Source organism: Lepidothrix coronata, unplaced genomic scaffold (genome assembly GCF_001604755.1).
Source record: "Lepidothrix coronata isolate B3197 unplaced genomic scaffold, Lepidothrix_coronata-1.0 Scaffold380, whole genome shotgun sequence".
NCBI lineage: Eukaryota > Metazoa > Chordata > Aves > Passeriformes > Pipridae > Lepidothrix > Lepidothrix coronata.
In genome coordinates, this window is record NW_016690560.1 from 134,958 (window position 1) to 154,329 (window position 19,372).

The following is a 19,372-nucleotide window of genomic DNA, read 5'->3' on the forward strand; positions in this document are numbered from 1 at the left end:
CCAGGGATGGGGCAGCCACAGCTTCTCTGGGCAACCTGTGCCAGGGCCTTCCCACTCTCACAGGGAAGAATTCCTGCTGTATATGTCACCTCCATTTCCTCTCCTTCAGTTTGGACCCAGCACTCCTTATCCTATCACTACAAACTCCTGATGATAATTCAAGAGCTCAGCTGTGACCCTTGCCTGGCCAAGCAGGTTTTCCCAATGAGCAATCCCAACCAGAGCTTTTGGATCAGCAATGGACAGTCCCTGCTCCTTCCCAGCACCTTCCTGAGTTATTCTCTAAGCAGAAAAGTGCTTCTGTCCCCTCCATCCCAAAACCAACCACCAAACCCTTGATCCAGGGACTGACCTTGCTGAGCAACGCTACAGACACACTTTGTTCTCCTCCTTGGTGCAGGTCTCAGCCCTCCTGACAATATCCCCAATTTTATTTCCTTCAACAAAATTCCAAGCTCACCAGCACAAAAGGTGCTTGAGAAACAGCTGCCAGGAGCTGCTGCTTCTACCAACCAAAACCTTGGAGGTTTGCCCCAGAGTGATGGAGCCAAGTAGCACAGGGAGCAAAGAACAGGTGACAAGGGCAGTGCTGCCCACCTGTGATGCACCAGACGTGCACCACGTGTGCTGTGCAGTTCTGTGGAGCACCAGGAGAGCTCAGTTATGGGCACAGACTCACCTGATACAGCCATCAAACATGCCAGGCCTGAAGGGAATGCCATGACCCACGTCTGCCAGGAGCAGGTCTCCTTCCACCTCCCTCTCCACAGCCACATCTGCAGAGAACAGAGCATGGCTCAGGTAACCAGCTCCCGCCTTCGGGGACCTCTGAGTCAAGGTGGGTGTGCCAGGGGAGGAGGGTATGCTCACCCAGCATGGCAGGGCTGATGTCCATGCCAATCCAGTAGTGCCCCTCCTCAGAGATGTAATCCCCGCTCAGCCCTGACCCGCAGCTGGAGGGAGGAGCAGGGAAAGCGCAGAGTTCACCGGGCTGGTCTGAGGGTGCTGCTGCCCAGACACAAAGCTGCAGCAGCCTGTCCCTCTTCTTCAGCTCACAAGAGACACCCACCACAACGCACCCCTCCCACCCTCCCCGGCCCCAGGCACTCGGTGTGTGCCACTGCACCGGGCAGAGCCCCGCTCACCCCACGTCCAGCAGGAGGCACGGCCGGTCCTCGGGCAGCCCCAGCAGCTCCACGGCGCGCTCCGACATCTGCGACTGAATCTCCACTACCCGAGAGCTGCGAGACAGGGAGGGAGCACGGGCGACAGACGACGCCTCCTCGCACCCTCTCATGGCAGGATGTGACCCCCTCCCGTGCCCTCCCCTCCCACCCCGCCGATGCCTCACGGCAGGGCCGGAACCCTCCGACCCCAGCAGGATCCAGGCCCGATTCCCCCCAGCCACGGTGTCCGCCCCATGACGAGACCCCCCCTGCCCGGACCACCACGGGTCCCTGCCGGCACCGCAGCCCCGGTCCCGCCGTACTTCTGCGTGTACTTGCGCGCCTCGGCCTCGTCGTAGAACTGCAACGAGAGAGCGGCGGGGGCGGTGAGGCCCAGGACCCCGGGATGGACCCCGGGATGGACCCCGGAGGGAGCCCCGGAAGGGGTTCGGTTCCCCCCCGCTCCCTCCCTCCAGTCCCGCCGCTCACCAGCTCGGGCGGCCCGCGGTACTCGGGCCGGCGCCCGCTGCCCGCCATGCTGCCACCTCCCCGTGACGTCACTGCCGCGCGCCGCGACGCCGCCTGACGTCACCGCTTCGTTGATCACTCCTCCGCGTGACGTCACCGCCTAGCTGGTCATGCCTCTCCGTGACGTCACTGTCTCGCTGCTCATCCCGCGTGACGTCACCGTTTCGCCGCTCATGCATCTGCGTGACGTCACCGTCCCGCCGGGCACGCCTCCGAGTGACATCACCGCCCCTGGCCGTGCCCCCCCGCGACGTCAGTGCCGCGCGCCGCGGGGGCACGATGGCGGCGGCGGGCGGGCGCTGAGAGGCCCCGATGGAGCCGGCGGCCCTCGGGCGGCTGCGGCGGCTCCTCCTCCCCGCGGCCCCGCGGCCGCCGCCGCCCTCCCGCTCCGCGCACACGGGCGGCTCCGGGGCCCCGCGGCCGCGCCGCGACCTCTACGAGGTGCTGGGCGTGCCGCGCACGGCCACGGCGGCGCAGATCAAGACGGCGTACTACGAGCAGTCGTTCCGCTACCACCCCGACCGCAACGCCGGCAGCGCGGCCGCCGCCGCGCGCTTCGCCGCCGTCAGCGAGGCCTACCGGGTGCTGGGCAGCGCCGCGCTCCGCCGCAAGTACGACCGCGGGCTGCTCAGTGCCGAGGAGCTGCGCGATGCCCCCCGGCCCGCGGGCCGCCCGCCCGGCGCCAGCGCCGCCCCGCCGCCGCCCCGCGCCCCCGCCGCCCGCCCCGGGCCCGTCCCGCCGCCCTTCAACTTCGACGCCTTCTACCGAGCGCACTACGGGGAGCAGCTGGAGCGGGAGCAGCTGCTGCGGGCGCGGCGGGAGCAGCTGCGGCTCCGCCGGGAGGAGGCCGCGGAGCAGGGGCGCGTCAGGGCTCTCTCCAACCTGTCGCTGGGGCTCATCTTTTTCATGGGTGTTGCCATCATCTACGGCCTCAAGTGACGGCGGGGCGCCCCAGCTCCTCGGTCTCACCAGGGGGCTTGGCAGAGGGCTGGGGGTGCCCCCTGCACCTACAGTTGGCAAACACCGTGTGTCTGCTGTCGGGCCGTGACATTTCACTCTGCCGGTGTGACCTCTAGGGACGGTACATGACCAGTAGACTCCGTGGGCTGTGACCTGGCTCCTCTGCCAGTGTGACCTTCAGACACAGAGTGCCCCTGGCCGGCACAGGATGTGGGATTGGTGTGACCTCTGGATACCCTCTGTGGGCTCTGCTCCACAGCCTGTGCTGTGCCACCAGCGTGACCTTGCAGAGGTGGTACGAGAGCCCCACGGGCTCTGATGTGCAGATACCACCTGCAGACACAGGGCCTGCCAGGTAAACATGGCTCCTGGACATTGGACCGGGCCGTGTCCCCTCCTTTGGCACAGCTGTGTGACCTTGGTGTGCCCCAGGTGCCTGTTGTGAGCTGCAGCAGAGATTAAAGGCTGTCAGAGGTGGTGTGTGCTGTGTGTGTTCAGGGCTGCGCTCACCCGTGCTCACGTGTGGCTCTGTGGTTTCTGCTGATCCCAGACCTGCCACCTCTGTGCTGTCACACCTGCTGGTACTACATCTCTGTGGGATTTTAGGAACGTTGATGTCCAAAGTGCATCACTGCCCTTGTCTGACCCTGCTCAGGGTGGTGAGTACAGAAGTGTTGGCTTCAGACTTGGCTTGGAAGGATGAAACCTGGGTCTGTGGTGGCTCACGTCCTGGTCAGCATGTGACATTGTCTGGAAGTGCTCCCCAAAACACTTCCATGTCTGAAGTTCTCTGTCCTGTCTAGGGCCTGCCAGGAACTTTGCACAAGCCCCTCCCTCCGAGGCCTTTGGGAGGGGTGCAGCTGAGAGCACCAAGTGCCATTAGCTGTGTTTTACGCATATCTGAGCATCATTTGCACATGAGAGTACTTGCCTATTTAAATATCGAAGTGTTTTAAGAACTGAAGATCTCTCAGAAGCTTCTCTCTCTCCTTGTTGTGACGGTTTCACCTGTGCTGTGCTGCTGCTGCCTGGAGGGAGAGAAGCTTCACAGCAGTGACCTGAGTGTGCCAAAGACTTTGTGTGGGGTGTGCAGGAGCCCAGCCCTCGTTATCTTATAACCCAGAGCCTGGGTCATGTTTTGTCCCAGCACAAGAATGTTAAAAGCAAATTCCCTGTGTTTTTCACTGCGGAGTTCTGTGATCCTGATCGGAGCCTGAGGCAGCGTCACAGCAGGAAGCACCACGTCCTGCTGTCTAGGATTGCTCTCTGCCTGTTCTGGAGAGCCTTGTGCCACTTTCAGCCACACTCCAGAGGTTGCTGCGTGCTTGGAGTAAATTTAGCCCAGGGTCCTCTTGTGGTTGTCATCCATCCCTCTGTGTGACATTACAGTGCTGAAGCATCAGTGTGGGAAAAGCAGGAGCCCAACGTTCACAAGTTACAGAGGGAAAGTCTCCAGAGTTGTGGCTCTGGCACATGCTGATGTGTTTTCATGCTCATTGTCGTGCTGTAAACCAAATCACTGGAAAGATCAGAGGTGGCTCTTCTGACAAAGTTTGTCAGAAAACATTCTTTTCCAGGCTGGAAAAGCTAGAGGTGTCCATGGGAAGCAGTGGGCACTAGGGAGCACCTCTCTGGCTCCTACCCAAACAGGTGGTTTGAGCAGTTCCTACTACTGGTTCTTTCTCAGGTCACCGTGATGTATCTTGAACATTAAAGGCATCCAGCCATAATTCTTTTGGTGGTTCTGGGTGGTAAATATTCCTTGCACTTGCTGGAAAACAGGGGTGGGGACAGGTGGGTGTTTCACATCCTGACTGCAGCTGGTGAAGAAGAGGATGGGGAGCTGGTTCCTGAGCTGGGAAGGGTGGGCAGCCTGCAGTGAGTGGGGCAGGGTGACCTCCCTGGGGAAGCATGGCATGCAGGGTGCCCTAAAACTTTTCCCCAGTGTCACCTTTGCCCTGGTCAGGCCTGACTGCTCCTCTGCTCCAGGAAGGATTTCAGGAGCTTGGGCACAAAGTGGCTGGAGCTGGTCCAAACGCACAGACACACACATATGGTTCTGCCCCTTCCTCTCCTTGTGTCAACACTCTCATTGCATTATTGTCGTTCACCAGTTGTTTCCTTGGTGGAGAGGTGCAAGGAGCAACTGGATTTGATGGTGCTTCCCTTTAGCCAGGAGAGCACAGCCAGGGGTTCCAGGGAAATGCAGCAGGGCTGATGGTGACAGCAGTGTGTGGTGGCAGGGGCTGGGTGAGCTGCACAGGGACAGAAGGTCAGCAGAGGGTGAAGCTCTGTAACTGCCTGTGGCCTTGGCTGTTGTCACACCTCAGGAACCAGGAGGGATCCTTAAGGGTACTGAACCACAGAGGGTTGTTTCTGTGAGAGGCTGATTTCCTGCAGCTAGAGGCAAGGCAGCCATGGGTCACAGCAGGAAACAGCTTCCACTCCCAGGTCTGCTGAGGGCTTTGCCTCTTTTTGAGGGTGTATCCAGTCCCTCCAACACAGATCTCAGTATCAGACTGCAGTGGCAGCTGTCCACAGCCCCTCCTGGCCTGTGCCCTCCAGGGGAGGTCAGGGAGCATCCTGAGGACTCTGCTGGGAGAAGTGTGATGTTCACTGAGGGGACTTCTTCCTCCTCACTCTCAAGCCCACTGGGGCCATTTTTACACGTTTTCTAGCACATCTTACCCCTCACTTCATCACTCTGTAGCTCCACATTTCGTCTGCCTTCATGGTAAGTGAAGTATTGTATCCCTGCTGGATGCTGGTCCTTTGCTCCTCTTGCCCCTGACACCATGTTTTGCCAGCTCTGTGTCACCAAAAGGAACTGCCTGGGGGCGAGTTGCTGGTTACCCCATGCCAGGCCTGGACTTTACCCAGCTCTTTCACCTGAGGTTCCTTCCTGTTGCTCATTCCCACCCTTGAATCACAACAGACATCACACCAAAGGGAAGCAACTAAATCTGAGTAATTGGCCACTTGGTAATTTGGTACTGTCACATCGAAAGGAAACCAAAAGTTCCAGGGAAGCTGAGACAAGATGGATGAAGCCCGAGAGCCCCAGTGCTGAGGCCTTGCAAGCTCATTGCAGACCCCACTCCCCAGTCCTGTCTCAGCCCGTTCTCGTGGGTTGATGTCCCCATAACCATAGGTTTGGGGTGCTGAGCTGCTCATCTGGGGTGCTGGGTGCTGCAGCCTGGGGGTGTGGGGTCGCAGAGCCCCATCAGGGTCTCTTCCCTCCTCCTGGAGTAGCTGGGCTGCTCATTGGAAAGGAAGGGGTTAAACCTGGCTCCTGGAAGGTCTTTGGGGGTGCCAGCTGGGCTGGGGGCATGAGGGGCAGGGACAGGGAGCTGCAGGCTGGGGCAGCAGGGTCCTGGGCAGCAGTAAGGGGTGGCCATCAGCCTCCCCCCAGAGGGGCTGGTCTGGCAGGGCCGGGGCTGAGGGGACAGCCCCTGGGACAACCTCAGCCCTCACCTGCCCCAGGATCTGTGGGCAGAGCTCTGCACCCCAGTCCTGCTGCTGGTGGCTCTGTCCACCCAGGGAAGGGCTGCCACGCTTGGCAGCACCCGAGGAGGGGGGGGCAGCTCCCCCTCCCTTCAGCAACATCCCCTGCAGCCACTCCTCTGTTAATAGAGTTAATTGTTAATAGAGTTCCCTTGGTTAACAGCCCCAGTACCTGCCCCCGGGGGCCCAGCTGGGACACCCTGGCACCCCCATCCCTGGCTGGCCCCAGCTCCAGCCCAGGTTTACACCCCATTTGCACCCCCACTGCCCCGGGGATTGCGGCTTACGGGGTCTCCTGGGGACACACACACACATAGACACACACACCCTTCTCTCCCAGCTGTCCTGGCTCTGGGAGCTGCTCCTTATCCAGCCTGGCTTCCACAGAGCCAGTCTTGGGTAGGATGGGGGGGCACTCCCAGCCTCCTGCCCAGGTTTGGCTGCACACCAGCTGGAGAGGGGCTGGACTGGGCCCAGGCTGCTCCCTGGCCCAGCAGAAATGAATGAACGTGCACACCTGGTGGCAACCCTTCCTCCTCCTCCTCCCTGGGGTGAGCAAGGGCACCTTGCCCCCCTTAATGTGGCTGTGCTGGGCAGGGACAGGGAGAGGCAGGGGGAGCCGCCGTGCAGGCAGGAGGGGCACAGAGGGTCGCCCTGTCTGCTGCCAGCTCCTTACTGCCTGTTAACTGATATCCCTGCCTGCTCCATGCAGGACCTTGTCTCCAGTCCCATCTTCCCTGTGAAGGGGCTGGAGCTGCTGGTGGGAGCAGACAGGCAGACACCCCACATTCCCCAAGGGCACAGGGTGCACCAGGGTGCATGGACACTCCCTACCAGGACCACCCCAACCGGGGGGCCCAGCCACTCACCTGGGCCAGGACCAGCTCCAGGGTGAGAGGAACCTCCCCAGGGCAAGGGCTCACCTTGTTTGGCAGCTCTCCTGTGGTCCAAGGACCCCAAGGTTCCCCTCCCTGAAGTGGGGTGGTGGCCAGCCCAGCAGGACCGTGGGGGTGCCAGGGCCAGCCCACACTCCTAGAGCAGGGCAGGTACAGCTCTGGGCATTCCACACTGTTCCCCTCAGGGTAGTCTGGGGCAGGTGGGCTTGTGCATCCCAGCCCCTCCAAACACTGCACACACAGTCCCACACTGACCAACTGGCCTCCTAAATGTTCCTGCTTGGTCCCCTGACATCCTGGTTAGGTCACCCCTGTGGGACTGGTATAGTGACCCAATCAAGCTCCTGTGCTGTGGCTGCCACCCTCCTGTAGTCCTTCCTCCTGGCTCCTGTGGTCCTTCCTCCTGGCTCCTGTGGTCCTTCCTCCTGGCACATGGCAAGCACAGAGCCTAACTGTGATAATCAGGCCTTTCATTGACAGGCTGAGCCCAAACTGAGCCTAGTGGGACCCAGGAAAGCAGGAGGTGCTCTGTGAAACCCCAAATACTCCAGTGACTACCATCTCCTCACCTGCCAATAAAGCCACAGTGGCTGGTCCCCAATTTATCCGACTTTTATCTGCTTTTACACCTCCCCCAGTCCCACAAATGAGGGCTAAAGTGGAGGGTGATCAGACACTGCAAGCTGATGATGCATATTCTGGGGGGCTTTGTAGCCTGAGCCAGGGCCTGTTGCTGCTTGGGATGATTTCCAAACAGTTTAGGTACTAGTGCCAAGATGCAGGGGAGGCAGGCAACTGGGAAAGAAGAAAAGAATGCTACAACCAGACAGGGGCTGAAAACACGAGAAGAGCCTGAAACCAAACCAAAAGCTAAAAACAGCACAAAGAGACACCCCACAGCAGGGAACAAACAACCCAGGGTGCCCAGGAGGCTGCAGCTGGAGGAACCAGGGCTGTCCCCCCTGGATAGGGGACACCACTCCCTGGTCTCATCATCATGTGATATTAAGCAAAGCAACAGAGGAGCCTGGGATGACACAGGGTGAGCTCAGACCTCCTGCCACCTTTTCCACTGGAGGTTGGTGAAATTGGGGAGGTAGACAGGGAAAGGCAAATGGTTCAATGGCCTTGAGGGGATGAGAAAGGTGGGCACAAGCACAGGCTGATGGGACCAGTGGCTGCCAAGCTGTGAGTGAACCCAGCTGGCCCTGGGGTGAGGGCTTGGCTGCTGGCATGTGGCATCTCTGATCATCTGAAGCCTTCACCATGTGCAGGGCCAAACTGGTCCCTGACACCTCTTTTGGTGGGAACACACACTTATGGGGGGCTCTGCCTGCACCCCTTGTGGGGGCTCTCACCTCCCCTGGGGTGGTGATGGGCTGAGCCAAGAGCAGGCACGATGCCTGGGGGCTCCTCGGGCTGGAGGACCCTCCTTGGCTGCCAGTCACCTCTGAGCCTGGCAAGCTTCCCCCTGCAACCCCTTCCTCCCTGCCTGTCCCATCCTGCTGTTCACAGCCAGGGCCAAGGGGTAACACAGAGCATGGAAAGAGCCTTTATTTAGGAAGTATGTGGCACTCAGTGTCCCTGGGCCCTTTTCCCTGCTATCCCCCCCCCCCGACCGAGCCCACTGACATCCCCAAAAGCCACCCACCCCCACCTCCTCTCACTGTTCCTCTTGCTGTGGATGCAGAGACCTCCCCCTGACAGCTCCCCAAACACAGGACCCCCTCCCCAGCCACAGCACCTGCCCCAGCCCACCCCAAGCCAAGCACCTCCATCCCTCTGTGAGCACCCACCCCTGTGCCTGCCCCCCAGACCCCACAGCCCCTCAGAGCTGTGCCTACACCACCCCCCACCCCACATGCTCCCTGGCCAGGGTGTTCCTGTGCAGCCCCGTGGAGGCACAGGAGCAGGGACATCCCCTATCCCTGCCCTGCTACCGGTGTGGAGGCTCCTGCTGCTGCTGTCGCAGCCGCTGCTGCCTGCGGACGGGCTGGGGGCTGAGCACGGGGATGTGTCCGACGAGGCGCAGGGGAGAGCCTGGGCTGGGGATTTCAGAGCAGGGAGATGCTGGCTGCTGTCCCAGGGCTGGGAGATGGTGCTTGGGAGGCGCAGCTGGCACGGGAAAAGGCACAACGGCCTCCGAGGGGATGAGGAAGGCGGGCACAAAGCCGTAGGAGAGATCGAAGGCTTTGGGGGCTACTCCACTCCGTAACGGGGCAAGGCGGGCTGGTGATGGGCTAGCCGGGGCACCTGGGCACTTCGTAGGGCCCGCAGGGTCCCTCCCCACCTGGTCCTTCTGCACCTGGTCCTTCTGCAGCAGCTCCTGCAGTTTCTCCAGCTGCGTCCGGCAGATGTGGGAGCGTGTGCGGCTCTGGCAGAAGGACTCCAGAAAGGACTCAAGGGGCAGGTCCTGGGCCAGGAACTGCTCTATCTGTACCTGTAGGACGGACAGTGGGACAACATCAAGCCAAAAGAGCTGTAGGACCGCAGAGGGGGCACTCCTGGACCCTTGGGCTCTTCTCCAGACCCTGGCATGTGGGAAGGCATGGAGAGCAGTCCAGGGCCCAGGCAAGGAGGGGGCAGCAGCAAAGGGGTCTCAGCTGACTCACCTCTGACTCTGCTTCAGAGGCATCGAGCCTGGCTTGGAGCTGGCCCAGGGCGCTCTGTGGGCTCCACTTCTCCAGGTAAGCCTCTGTGTGTCAGAAGGGGATGGGGCTGCCAACCAACCCCACTGCTGGGGTTGCCACCTTTCCCATCCCAAAGCATCAGCTCCCCCCTCCCTTGAACTGAAACACTCCCAAACACATCCCTGGGGCCACCTGCACACCAAGACCTGCATCCCACCTTGGCACTATGGCTGCTCAGAGCAGCTGTGGCTGCCCCATTCCTGGAAGTGTCCAAGGCCAGGTTGGACAGGGCTGGTGGAAGCTGTTACTGCTCATGGCAGAGGGTGGAACAAGATGATCTTTAAGGTGTCTTCCAACCCAAACCATTCTGTGATTCTATGACTCGTCCCAGCCAAGGGTTCGCTGTGTCACAGGAGCGTTATCCCCCTACCACTCCTGATCATGACTGGACCATTTCCCTGGGGCAAGTTCAAGGATGCTAAGCCCACCTGGACCCTCATATTAATTAATACAGGCCATCCCAGGCTCTGCCCCATCCCATCGGTGGCACCCCACTCACCCAGGCGCTGCTGCTTGTCCCAACATGCCTCTCGGATCTCCCGCAGCTCCTGGTACTTGATGGCCAGGGAAGCCTTCCCGTCCTCCAGCCGCGGGCGAAGGGACAGGTTCACCCTGGCCTGGGTACAGTTTGAAGCCAAACACATCTCCCGCTCCTGCTGCAGACTCTGGAACTGCGGGGACGGGAGCGTGGGATGTGTGTCAGCACTGGGAGAAATGGGCAGAACCAGGCAGATCCAGCAGCCTGTTGGGCGGGGGTCCGAGTCCATCCAGGGGCGAACCCTCTCTTCCTGCACTGTCTCCATGCCTCTGCTCTGCCTGGAGCATCCCGGGGGGATGCAAAGGCTGGCGCCGGGCTACGAACGGAAAATCCCCGCGCCGGCTGCCCAACCCCTCTTCAGGAAAAGGGCTCGGCAGCGGGCACGGATGTCGGGAATGACCCATGCACCCTCCCCTCGCTGCACAGACACTGTCTGGGCGGGGGAGGGGGGGCAGGAGAGACGCTGAAATGGGGACGAGAGCGATTCCAGAATAACCTGCGCCCGCTCCCGCAGAGGAGCCGGGAGCGCGCAGGGCTCATCCCGGCTGCGCGGAGCGAGGCCAGGCTGGGAGGCGGGCGAGGGGCCGGGGCCTCCCCAGATCTCAGGGCTGCGGGGGGCAGCGGATGGGGTTTGGTGGCGGCGGGTTTGGTGGCCCGAGGCTGCAGCACAGGAGCCCCGCGCAGCCGTGGCCGGGACGCCCGAGCGAAGAATCCCCCGCCCCCCCGGTGGATTCTGCGGCTCCTCCAGAGCCCCCGGGATTACGGGTGTCAAGGAAGGGGCAGCGGGCGCCGGGGCCGGGACGGGCGGGGGATGCCCGACCCCGCAGCGCCGGTGCCCGGGCCGCGGGCGGCTCCACCTTGCGCACCGGGACAGCCCCGCTGGGGCGAGCGGCGACGGCTCGGCCCCGCCGGCTGCGGGACACGGTCCCCCCCGGTCCTCCTCGATCCCCCCGGCCCCCCGTTACCTTCCTGCTGAGGCGGGCGGCGCGCTGCAGCCGCGGCTCGTCCTGCAGAAGCGCCCGGAGCTGCGCCGTGCTCAGCGCCCCGAGGCGGCGCGGGGAGCCGGGCGGCGCCGCGGGCCGGGACATGGGCCGGGGCCGGGATTGGGATTGGGATCGGGATCGGGACCGGGACCCCCCCGCCCCCGCCGCCGGGAGCCGCGCGCGCCCCCCGCGCGCCGCCCCGCGCCCGCCGCCCCCGCCGGTCTTAAAGGAGCCGCAGCGGAGCACGAGGAGCTCCCGCTCCGCACCGCGCCCGCCCCCGGCCGGGGGACACCGGCACTGCTCCCGCTCCGCGCACCCTGCGCACCGCACCCCGCCGTGCCCACCCGATACCCCGCTGTGCCCACCCTGCACCCCACTGTGCGCATCCTGCATCCGCTGTGCCCACCCGATACCCTGCTGTGCCCACCCCGCACACCGCTGTGCGCATCCTGAACCCCCCTGTGCCCACCCTGCATCTGCTCTGCCCACCCGATACCCCGCCGTGCCCACCCGATACCCCGCTGTGCCCACCCTGCACCCCACTGTGCGCATCCTGAACCCCCTTGTGCCCACCCTGCATCTGCTCTGCCCACCCGATACCCCACTGTGCCCACCCCGCACCCCGCTCCGCGCACCGTGCGCACCGCACCCCTCTGTGCGCACCCTGCGTTCTGCATCCTACGCCCCGCTCTGCGCGCCCTGCTCCCCTCTGTGCACCCTCTGCACCTCACTTGGCACGACCCGCACCCCACTGTGCGCGCCTCGCACCGCCCCCGCGCCGGGAACATCCCGCACCCTGCTGTGCACATTCCACCTGCTGCCGCCGTGGTCTCACCCGTCTTGTGACACCCCGGTGACCTGTTCTCGCGGCTCCGGAGAGACAGGAGTCAAGGGACACCCTGTGACTGGGACACCCTGTCACTACAGCTCTGTTCGAGCCCCTTTGGCCCCCAGGGAGGGCAGAGGTGGGAGCGCTGCCCCACTGGGACTGGGAACTGCTGCCACAGGGTGCTGTGGTCACTAAATGTTTGCAGTGATTCAGACACCTAGAAGAAAAATTCCAGGACCTCCCAACAGCCATCTCTCCTTGCTACTATCAGCTTGTGCTCCTGGCATAGGAGAACTGCTCTTCCAGACAACACAAATCCATGCTGGAGCTCTCCTGTGCCTCCTCTCCCCACGTTGTGGTGCCCAATACAAGGCAGGCACGGGCTGTACACGGAGGTCCCACCAGTCCTCCGTGCTCTGGTTTGGGGGGCTCAGTGGCTGGTGCTGGAGACCCAGGCTTTCTTTTTCCTCAGACATTCCCGGCTGCAGGTGCCCCACACTCTGCAGTGCTGAGAGCCATTCCCTGGAGCAGTGTCAGGTCCTTTTTGGCTGGGACATCTCCCACTGCTCATTTCTCTCAGCATTTTCTAATTTCTCAAACCTCTCTGGATGGCTCCCAGTGCACGCTGGGCTCCACAGCTGGTGGGCCAGGGATGGGTTTTTCCGGGCTGTGGAAGGTGAAACTCATGGCTGTTACTGTGCTGCCCCAGGACAAAACCAGAAGGGGTTTGTGAAGGCCAAAGTGCTTCTCCAACACTCTGTCCTGGCAGTGCCAGAACTCTGTGGGATGGAAGAGCTGTAGCAGTCTTGTCCTGCAGCCTCACAGCATTAGGTCTTTAGTCTGCACTTTTCCTGGCAAAAATTCATCTAAATTGGTCTCAGAAACTTGGATATGGTGATCCCATTATGAACTTTGCCCTCATTAGTGTCTCCTAATTCAAGTGGAGAATTCCTCATTTCTAACATCTAACCTACTTCTCCTTTGCTTCTATTTCAGTTCACTGCTTCTCGCTCACAGCAGACATTTACCGACGACTTTGAAATCTTGTTTCTAGAGGATCAAAGTATGTCTGTGCAGACAGCCAGGCAGCAAAGAACACATCCTGACAGACAAAGCCTCCCAGCAGGAGTGGGACCCTGGCACCAGGACATTGCCACAGCTTCTGACCCAGGACCATGAGTGTGGTGATGATGTGGGATGAGTTCTCCCATGTGCCTGGTCCCTTCTGAACCCCCCTGTGCAGATCCCAGGGCCTTTGTCGCGGTGTAACTGGGTTTAATTTTCCTACATCCATTCCTGTGAGAAGCACTCAAGGCTTTCTGCCTCCAGGTTGAGCAACCTGGTCTAGTGCAAGGTGTCCCTGCCCATGTCAAGGGGGTTGGAATGAGATGAGCTTCAAGGTCCCTTCAGCCCAAACCAGTCTGTGATTCTGTGATAATCCCAAGACTCCCATCCTGCCACCCGACATGGGATTTCCCGAGTCTCATGGGAGCACACCAGAGACAGAGAACAGATGTCATTACTGGTGAATGAGCTCAAGCAAGCACATTTATTTGGATGCTTCACCAGACACTGCAGAGAGGCTCAGAGTACATGGAAATTTGTGGCATGCAGCTTTTTTGCTCGCTGTGAGTTCTGGAGGCAGGGAACTCTGATGACACTCCAGGGCTGTGTCTTCCTCCCGCAGGGAAGGTACGTGGGGAATCCACAAATTTCACAACTAATTTTTTTATTCTTGATTATGAACATAATAACAAGGAATCACTGGCAAGCACAGGGGAATAGAGCTGAGCAGAGGGGTGCCTGCACTCAGAGTGGGGATTGGAAAGTGGCATTTCACTAAAGCCCTGCTATCTTTGGGCTCCTCGCTCTGCTCCAGAGAGGCTCATGCTCTTTGGCCATTCAGAGCCTTTGCAGAGTGTCCAGTGTGGACAGGAGGAGGAAGAAGCACTAACAATATGAAGCTGGTTTGATGAGGATAAGGGAGGATTTGCAGTTGCCCTTGCACAGGTTGCCCCATGTCATGCCACCCTTGTAATTCAGCCTCACAGAGTAACACGACGAGAACCACCACCCGCCCTCGTAGCTGTAGGCACAGTTCTTACTGTAAGTGTCCTGGTCCCGATCCTTTGTGGAGAATTTCATGTTGTCATGCATGTTGTTGGGATTGTCTGAGGTCATGGCATCCCCCGCCGTCCCGTTGTAGGCGCCCAGCCTCAGCCTGTAGCCATGGGACTCGTCTTCCACGCTGAACAGGTTGTAGTCTGCGAAGCTGATGGTGTCTGCAGAATCCTGGATAACAAACCTGACCTGGTAGACCTTCTGCTTGGCGATCTGGTGGATGTACTCGGTGCCCAGCCAGTACTCGGTGCGCACGTTCCCGAAGCCGAACTTGTAGGTGCTCCAGGACTCGGCCCAGGTGACTGGTGTGTCTCTCTGGTTCCTCTGGATCACGGTCCAGCCCCCGTGGGTCACATTCATCTCACAGTACACCACGAGGTGGTGGAGCCCTTTGGGCTGGATGATGTAGACACCGCTGTGGCTGCCACGGGGAATCTCGCTGCAGTCCTTGGGCCAGCCTGGGGCTGGAAACAGAGATGGTTATTAAATCCCACACAATGACATGCTGAAAGTGGGATATTCCTTTTGTGCCTAGGTCTTTTTGCACACACATTCCTGCCACGGGCTCTGTTCCTGCCACTGTATTCATGCCACATGCTCACAGGAGTAAATCAAAATTTTAACTTGATCAGTGTAGTAGTTGAGCTTCACATCTTCCTAAGACAGGATTCAAACTGATGGGGACACACTGTCTGGGCCTGGGGAGACCAAGCCAGGCATTGCCATCACCCAAGGACCCTTGCCCAGGTTGGGTTCAGTCTCACAGTGGTGTGGTGATTTGCCTGTGCCATGCAGGTGATGTATGACCACAGATAAATGCAAATCTGGGCGACAAAGCCACTTGTGGGTACAGCACAGAGGCTTTAGACCTTTGCAGTAATCTCAGAAACCCCAGAGAGACGGTGATCACAACATCAATATCGTTAACAGTTAGATCAGCCCCTGGAAACTCCACAGGGCAAAGCCATTAGTGTTCTCTGGGCTTACCCAAGTAGCTCTGTAGAGACTTCCTGACTTGGATTTTATTATGGCCTTTCCATGCTCCAGAGTGTCAGCACCTCATACAACAAAGAGCTGAACGCACCTACAGGCTCCTGGGAAGGGACTTGCTCCTCTCCCAGTACCTCTGCCACTGGTTGTCCCCACCCAGATAGGACCTATCTTTGGTCCTACGGGCTAATGTTGACCCAACCAGTTCAGTGACACAGTCAGCCCCAGTCTTCTCATCAACTGTGTGGTGAAAATGGAAAAATTACCAATCACCACTTCCCAGTAAAGAATCATCACTTTCCAGTTTGGATCTTTAGCTGGAAAATTCCCCACGCTAAAGGTCCTCATCGCCTACTGAGCCCAGGACACAGCTGGTAACAGAGTCCCCTGAGGTTATGAGCTGTGACTCCTCTGCAGCCCATCAGAAAACCAGCATTTTTCCTGGGAGGAGCCAGTGCATGTGTAGGACATGGATAAAGTGTCTTGAGAGCTGTTGGTGAGCCCAGCAGCAGTGAAACCTCCCAGGCAGACGCAGAGACTCACCGTGACTTGCTGGCGGGTGGTGGCCGATGTCTCTGGCCTGTCGGACATGTCCATCACCATCATCTAAATTAACAGAACAGGGGAGACATGTCAAATGCCTGCTGGGAGAACATGATCTTCTCCAGATGATATTCCTGTTTTTCTCTTGCTGTCCCTAATTCCAGAGGAACTTTCCAATTTCAGATATCAGTAAGCCAGTAGTTTATTGGAATTTACGTGATGTTAGAGTGGGGCAGGTGACTTTCTGGTGGAAAGGATTTTTGGGCACACTATGTGGGGGAAAGACCCCAAGGGGGGGGGCAACAACACTGGGAAGATGGTTGTTAAAGTGCAGCAGCAGCAGCTTGGAAGGGACTCAGGAAGAAGAGGGGGAAGAAATAGGGGGAAGAAATGTGAGACCAGACACAGGAAAACTACTGTAGGTATCAGGAGTTGGGAGAGGGCTCTGCTCAGCTGGCTCAGAATGGAATTTGAAGGGTGTTGCTGGAAGAGAGGATGGTTTTCAGTGAGTTAATGCAATTCTTTTGTAAGGACATCTTCTGTGTATCCACTGAGAGGAATGAGTCACAGGCTTATGGAATCACAAAATTCATTCCTGTCCCCTCTCTGGAACAGACACCTCATCCTGCAGCTGCTGCTCTGACAGCCTCAAATACCTGCTCCCTGCCACCCTCAAATACCTGTTCCCTGCTTTCAGCTGGTGCTGTTCTACCCCCTCCCTTGTGAAGTGTTTAACTTATGGCTCTTGCACACTGTGTATAAGCCCATTCCTGACACAGTCAGCCTGCCAGATTTTTGGCTCTCTTTTTGTCTCCTTTTGACTCTCTCCACTGCCTGAGCCTGTGTGGGGTGGGAAACACTCATGTGACATGGTCTAGTGGACTTTCTCACCATGGCATTTACTTTTACTGCAGCCATATGAAACTGTTCACTCATGTTCATTTTGTAAGCCACAGTCTGCCCCTGCTCCCCTCTGCCTTCATTCCCCATCCATTTGGATGCACGGAATGCTGGCCTGTCTTCTCTGGCATGCCTCCCTGCTCACCCAGCTTGCATTCATGCTGCTGATATTTTCAGAGCACGCTACCAGTGCTGTGAGTGAGAGATCACAGAATCACAGAATATCCCAAGTTAGAAGGGACCCACAAGGGTCATCAGGTCCAACTCCTGGCCCTGCACAGAACAACCCCAAAAATCACACCATGTGCCTCCAGAGCACATTTTCTTTCTCTCCTCAGACTTGCAGTTCCTGGTGAAGCCCAGGCTCTTGTCTCAGTCACGAGGCTCCCTGTGTTGGCAGTTTCCTGACGGCTGATGTGAAACCAGCACCAAACACCTGGACTTTGAGCTTTTCTGCCAGGAATTCATCCTTCTCCCTTGGAAGGGAACCAGCACTTTCTGTTGTGCCACGTTCCACCCACAGCCCCTGTTGTTTTTTTTTCCAGGAGCATTTCTTGAAGGCTTTCTCATTGCTCCAACATACCTTGGCATCTGCAGGTTACTCTGTGCCACCACCTGGTCGCCACTGCCACCGGGTTGCCACCACCACCAGTGCCCCTGCTTGGACTCTTTGTATTAACTTCATTTAGTTCCTCTTTGTATTAACTTCATTTAGTTCCTCTTTGTGTTGAGGACTCCCTTGAATTGAGTTCTCCCCTGACCTCATGATTTCCAGAGGTGGGGACCATTCTCCCTGTCCTTAAAACACACCGTGAACATCTTTAACCCTGTTTCTCCAAGGAAGAGCCCGTGACCCTTGTCTTGGTCTTGCTGCCAGTGGGACCAAACCTGCCCCTTCTCCTGGGATCCTGTGAGGAGCTCTGTGGGATCTGACTGATCAGGACCTTATTTGCCTCTTCCTGTTGTACTGGACACTTACCAGGCTGGGGGGACTCTGGAGGAGCATTCATAATGTCGTCCATCGTGCCATTGAGGAGGTACAAGTTTCTTATGTCAAGGTCAGGAAGAGATGCTGCCAGGGCCAGCAGGCAGGTAAGAAGCAGAAGACAAAGGCACTGCGTAGCTGAAATGGGAAGAGATTGGAAAAAGAAGAAAGAGATGATAACTCTTCCATTAGAGAGCCATGAATCCCATTGGATTCCTTTACCTGCCGAGTAAAATAGGAAAATAAAACTCTTTCTGTGTAGAGCTCCCTCTTGGAGCCATGAGCCCCATGTAGATCAGCTCATTTATGAGAGACATCCTACTCATTACCAGGAGCCACTAGTGGTGGCACTGCTGAGGTGGTTTTTGAGACAGAAAAAGTGCCAAAACCTTGTCCAAACCCACAGTGCCTGTCCTGTAATCAGAAATCCCTGTAAAACCCAAGACTGGAGGCTGGAGATAACAAGCAGGGTGAGCATGGAGGGAGGAATCCCCTTTCTTGCCAGCTCCCATCACACTCCCGTGACACACTCACCTTGTCTGAGCCCCGGGGCTGTGGGCAGTAAAACCCCGGGTGTCTGGGTGGGAACAAGCCCCAGGCAGGGCTGTGTGTGTGCAAGCAGCAGACAGAGAGGGACAGCACAGACCTTCAGGAATTACAGCCTGGCTGGGGAACATGATGCCCTTTGTGTGGTTATGTCAGTTATGTGGCTACTTTAAAATTTCCATATGTAGCCAGCTGCTCTGGTCTGTTCTTGTTCAGAGCAGCAGGGGAAACCAGCACACTTTTTGCAATATTAAACTTAAGTAAAATAACAGGAAATTCACCATTATTCCTATAGAGTGGAGCATCCATTTTCTAGTCTAGAATACTTTACACTTTCCTCAGAGAACTGAAAATTGCTTGTAAAATGGGCTTTCTGGCACTCCAGAGCTACACTGGTACAACCTTGAAATAGCAGAGCATGCAGGCTCCTGCCCCAGTTCCCAACCCAAGGCACAGCGGGCTCAGACAAGGTGGTGGACTCGGCACTGGGATGTTCAGGGTGTGGGGAGGAGGGACCCTGCAGCAGACAAAGTGCTGGGGTGCTCTGTGACCCACACCCACATGCAGAGGCGCCATCCCATCCCATCCCACTCCATCCCATCCCATCCCACTCCATCCCATCCCACCCCACACTCACCCATGTCGCCTCTGCGGGGACCCTGCGGAGCACAGAGCCAGGTGGTTTTGGCCTGGCTGGAGGGGTGTCCAGCCTGAAAGTTATAGGGCTGATCAGGCAAGGGGGTGGAGGCACGAGACCCAAACCACAGCACTTGTCCTCTGCTTGGCAACAAGACCAGTGGCTTAGGGCTTATTTGCTCTCCACCATCAAGTGACCAGTCCTCACACAACGAAGCCTGCGTCTCACACAGGTGAAGAGCTTTCTTCAGAGGCAAAGCAAATAATTCGGTGCCCATAAGCAAATGTCTTAAAATAACCACAATTTACAGTGCCCAGCTGCCCCCCTGCCTTGGCAGGGTTTCCCCAGGGAACGACATTCTTGGGGCACCTCCACACAGTTTAACTGCTAAGTAAATACCCGGATGACATTCCCCTTCTGGATGGAGATCAAACATCAGACGTAAATCGCTCTCTCCAGAGCCGGCATTGAGCTCAACAGCCCCTGGGGACCCCACAGACCCTTCAGGGAAGAGGTACTCCAGTGTTCCTGGGAAACTGTGCCCCGAACTTCAGAA

The 19,372-nt window shown here is 58.4% G+C and overlaps 4 protein-coding genes across 6 annotated transcripts in view; 1 reads left to right on the plus strand and 3 right to left on the minus strand.

Annotated features, from left to right (window-relative positions):
* The window catches only part of WBSCR22 (Williams-Beuren syndrome chromosome region 22), a 6,061-nt gene extending 4,130 nt beyond the window's left edge, over positions 1-1,931 (minus strand). The window contains exons 1-5 of the mRNA XM_017839154.1: positions 1,656-1,931; positions 1,490-1,527; positions 1,146-1,241; positions 871-953; positions 680-776 (exon numbers count right to left, since the gene is read on the minus strand). Coding sequence (XP_017694643.1) covers positions 680-776; positions 871-953; positions 1,146-1,241; positions 1,490-1,527; positions 1,656-1,703 — 362 coding nt within the window. The 5' untranslated portion in view covers positions 1,704-1,931. The remainder of the gene's footprint in view (positions 1-679; positions 777-870; positions 954-1,145; positions 1,242-1,489; positions 1,528-1,655) is intronic.
* Positions 1,932-2,006: 75 nt separating this feature from the next.
* DNAJC30 (DnaJ heat shock protein family (Hsp40) member C30) lies at positions 2,007-4,384 on the plus strand. The gene has a single exon (XM_017839148.1). It carries the CDS (start codon positions 2,007-2,009, stop codon positions 2,631-2,633), a length of 627 nt encoding a protein of 208 aa, XP_017694637.1. The 3' UTR covers positions 2,634-4,384.
* A 4,509-nt stretch (positions 4,385-8,893) lies between these two features.
* Positions 8,894-12,085, minus strand: VPS37D (VPS37D, ESCRT-I subunit). Of its 3 annotated transcripts, none has more exons than XM_017839152.1 (4): positions 12,061-12,085; positions 10,244-10,415; positions 9,667-9,749; positions 8,894-9,494 (listed from the first exon to the last, which is right to left on the minus strand). In XM_017839152.1, exons 2-4 carry the CDS (start codon positions 10,386-10,388, stop codon positions 8,991-8,993), a joined length of 732 nt encoding a protein of 243 aa, XP_017694641.1. In that variant the 5' UTR covers positions 10,389-10,415; positions 12,061-12,085; the 3' UTR covers positions 8,894-8,990. The 3 variants fall into 3 exon arrangements, with proteins under 3 accessions (XP_017694641.1, XP_017694640.1, XP_017694639.1); XM_017839151.1 differs by lacking the exon at positions 12,061-12,085 and adding an exon at positions 11,248-11,412; XM_017839150.1 differs by lacking the exon at positions 12,061-12,085 and having other exon boundaries at positions 10,244-10,748.
* Positions 12,086-13,514: 1,429 nt separating this feature from the next.
* Positions 13,515-18,947, minus strand: LOC108509627 (fibrinogen-like protein 1-like protein). Its single transcript, XM_017839155.1, has 4 exons — positions 18,817-18,947; positions 17,628-17,771; positions 15,749-15,811; positions 13,515-14,679 (listed from the first exon to the last, which is right to left on the minus strand). The coding sequence occupies exons 1-4, from the start codon at positions 18,818-18,820 to the stop codon at positions 14,045-14,047; spliced, it is 846 nt and encodes a 281-aa protein (XP_017694644.1). The 5' UTR covers positions 18,821-18,947; the 3' UTR covers positions 13,515-14,044.
* Between the last annotated feature and the right edge of the window lie 425 nt (positions 18,948-19,372).

What these genes read in the sequence shown, in the direction of transcription:
- DNAJC30 (XM_017839148.1), top strand. Translation starts at nt 2,007, where the DNA reads ATGGAGCCGGCGGCCCTCGGGCGGCTGCGGCGGCTCCTCCTCCCCGCG.
- VPS37D (XM_017839150.1), bottom strand. Translation starts at nt 10,547, where the DNA reads ATGGAGACAGTGCAGGAAGAGAGGGTTCGCCCCTGGATGGACTCGGAC. An exon ending in GGACAAGCAGCAGCGCCTGG is followed by an intron (nt 9,750 to 10,243) that starts GTGAGTGGGGTG and finishes TCTGACACACAG; the next exon opens with AGGCTTACCTGGAGAAGTGG. An exon ending in CCTCTGAAGCAGAGTCAGAG is followed by an intron (nt 9,495 to 9,666) that starts GTGAGTCAGCTG and finishes TCCGTCCTACAG; the next exon opens with GTACAGATAGAGCAGTTCCT.
- LOC108509627 (XM_017839155.1), bottom strand. An exon ending in TCCAGAGTCCCCCCAGCCTG is followed by an intron (nt 15,812 to 17,627) that starts GTAAGTGTCCAG and finishes CTGTTAATTTAG; the next exon opens with ATGATGGTGATGGACATGTC. An exon ending in CCACCCGCCAGCAAGTCACG is followed by an intron (nt 14,680 to 15,748) that starts GTGAGTCTCTGC and finishes CTCTGTTTCCAG; the next exon opens with CCCCAGGCTGGCCCAAGGAC.